This window comes from Arachis stenosperma, chromosome 9 (assembly GCF_014773155.1).
Source record: "Arachis stenosperma cultivar V10309 chromosome 9, arast.V10309.gnm1.PFL2, whole genome shotgun sequence".
Lineage (NCBI taxonomy): Eukaryota > Viridiplantae > Streptophyta > Magnoliopsida > Fabales > Fabaceae > Arachis > Arachis stenosperma.
The window spans coordinates 45,062,747-45,064,624 of NC_080385.1; the positions used below are offsets into that span (position 1 = coordinate 45,062,747).

At 42.7% G+C, this 1,878-nt stretch overlaps 1 protein-coding gene across 1 annotated transcript; it reads left to right on the forward strand.

Annotated features, from left to right (window-relative positions):
• Window positions 1–538: 538 nt before the first annotated feature.
• LOC130949469 (uncharacterized) lies at window positions 539–1,444 on the forward strand. Its single transcript, XM_057878180.1, has 2 exons — window positions 539–899; window positions 1,014–1,444. Exons 1-2 carry the CDS (start codon window positions 539–541, stop codon window positions 1,442–1,444), a joined length of 792 nt encoding a protein of 263 aa, XP_057734163.1.
• The last annotated feature ends 434 nt before the right edge of the window (window positions 1,445–1,878 follow it).

Here is a 1,878-nt window from a genome sequence, read left to right on the forward strand (position 1 = left end):
TGAGGCTTCTCTTGGAGTTGAACTCCAAGTTATAACGTGTTTTGGGCGTTCAACTCCGGATCATGACGTTTTTCTGGCGTTTAACTCCAGACAGCAGCATGTACTTGGCGTTCAACGCCAAGTTACGTCATCAATTTCCGAATAAAGTATGGACTATTATATATTGCTGGAAAGCCCTGGATGTCTACTTTCCAACGCCGTTGAGATCGCGCCATTTGGAGTTCTGTAGCTCCAGAAAATTTATTTCGAGTGCAGGGAGGTCAGAATCCAACAGCATCAGCAGTCCTTTTGTCAGCCTTTTTCAGAGTTTTGCTCAAATCCCTCAATTTCAGTCAGAATTTACCTGAAATCACAGAAAAACACACAAACTCATAGTAAAGTCCAAAATTGTGAATTTAACATAAAAACTAATGAAAACATCCCTAAAAGTAGCTTAAACTTACTAAAAACTACCTAAAAACAATGCCAAAAAGCGTATAAATTATCCGCTCATCACTAATCAACTTAATATCACTTGTTTAGTGTGTATAGGGACCAGATGTCGACTTGCGGACGCGGTTGCGGGCAAGGTAGAGGTAGACTAGGAAATGCTATTCCTAAAGCAACAAGGAATAATCCTAACCCTGTAGACTTTATGGCTACCTTGGAAAATATGGCTGCGGCTATGCAGGCGATAGCCGAAGCCTTGGGAAATCAAATGAACAATGGGAATAATGGCAATAACAGCGATGAGGGCCCTATGACGCTTTCCTCTTTTCAGAAGGTTCATCCTCTAAACTTTAGAGGAACCTCAAACCCCACCGATGCAGACAACTGGATTCAAGCTATAGAGCAAGCATTACAGGCTCAACGGGTTCTTGATGAGCAGTGGGTTGAGTTTGGAACATATCAGCTACAAGGCGAGGCCTAGCACTGGTGGCAGAGAACACAGCGAATCCTGCAGCCAGATGGTGTCGTGATTTCTTGAGACTTGTTCCGAATAGAGTTCTATAAGAAATACTTTCCCAGTTCAGTCAGAAATGCTAAGGAACTTGAACTGCTTCAGCTGAAACAAGGCCAGATGACTGTTATTGAGTACACTAGCATGTTTAAGAAATTGTGCCGCTTTTCACGGATTTGTCAAGGAGCTCCTAAGAATTTCGCTGAGTGGAAATGTATCAAGTATAAGGGAGGCCTTCGGAGCGATATTCTGAGTTTCGTTGCACCTATGGAGATCAGGGTATTCTCTGAACTTGTGAACAAGAGTAGGGTGGCTGAGGAGTTTGTGAGAAAGGCTACAGCAGAGAAGGGAAGTATGAGAATGCGTTTCCAGAGGACTCCAGGGAGGAATTTTGCACCAAGGGGCAGACAATTTAAGTGTGGCATCTTTGTCCCTCAAAATAATCAGGGGCAGGGTAACTTCAGAAGGTCGAATGCTAATGTTAATCAAGGAAGAAGGTATTGAAAGTAGCCACAGTAGAATTTGAGCTGTCACAGGTGTGGGAAGTATCATCCAGGAGTTCCGTGCAGGTTTGGGACTATAGTATGCTATTTCTGTGGACAACTCGGGCACTTGGCCAATAACTGCCCAGAGAAGAAGAAGTATGAGACTGGTAGAGTGCAGCAGGTAGAGAGAGTGTATACCACTTCTGCAACAGGTATTGAGGGATCAGAAACACTGATTAGAGGTAATTGTGAGATGCCCGGTAAAATTTTAAATGCCTTATTTGATTCTGGAGCAACACATTCGTTTATTGAATTTAAGAAGGCTGATGAGTTAGGATTGAAGATAGTGGTATTGGGTTATGATTTAAAGGTGTATAATGCTATCCATGAGGCTATGGTGACTAGGTTAGGATGTCCACAAGTTCAATTTCGAGTATAACAACGTGAATTCGT

Coding starts and splice junctions, on each gene's coding strand:
- LOC130949469 (XM_057878180.1), top strand. CDS start 539: ATGTCGACTTGCGGACGCGGTTGCGGGCAAGGTAGAGGTAGACTAGGA. Junction 900..1,013: donor TGGAACATATCAGCTACAAG/GCGAGGCCTAGC, acceptor TTCCCAGTTCAG/TCAGAAATGCTAAGGAACTT.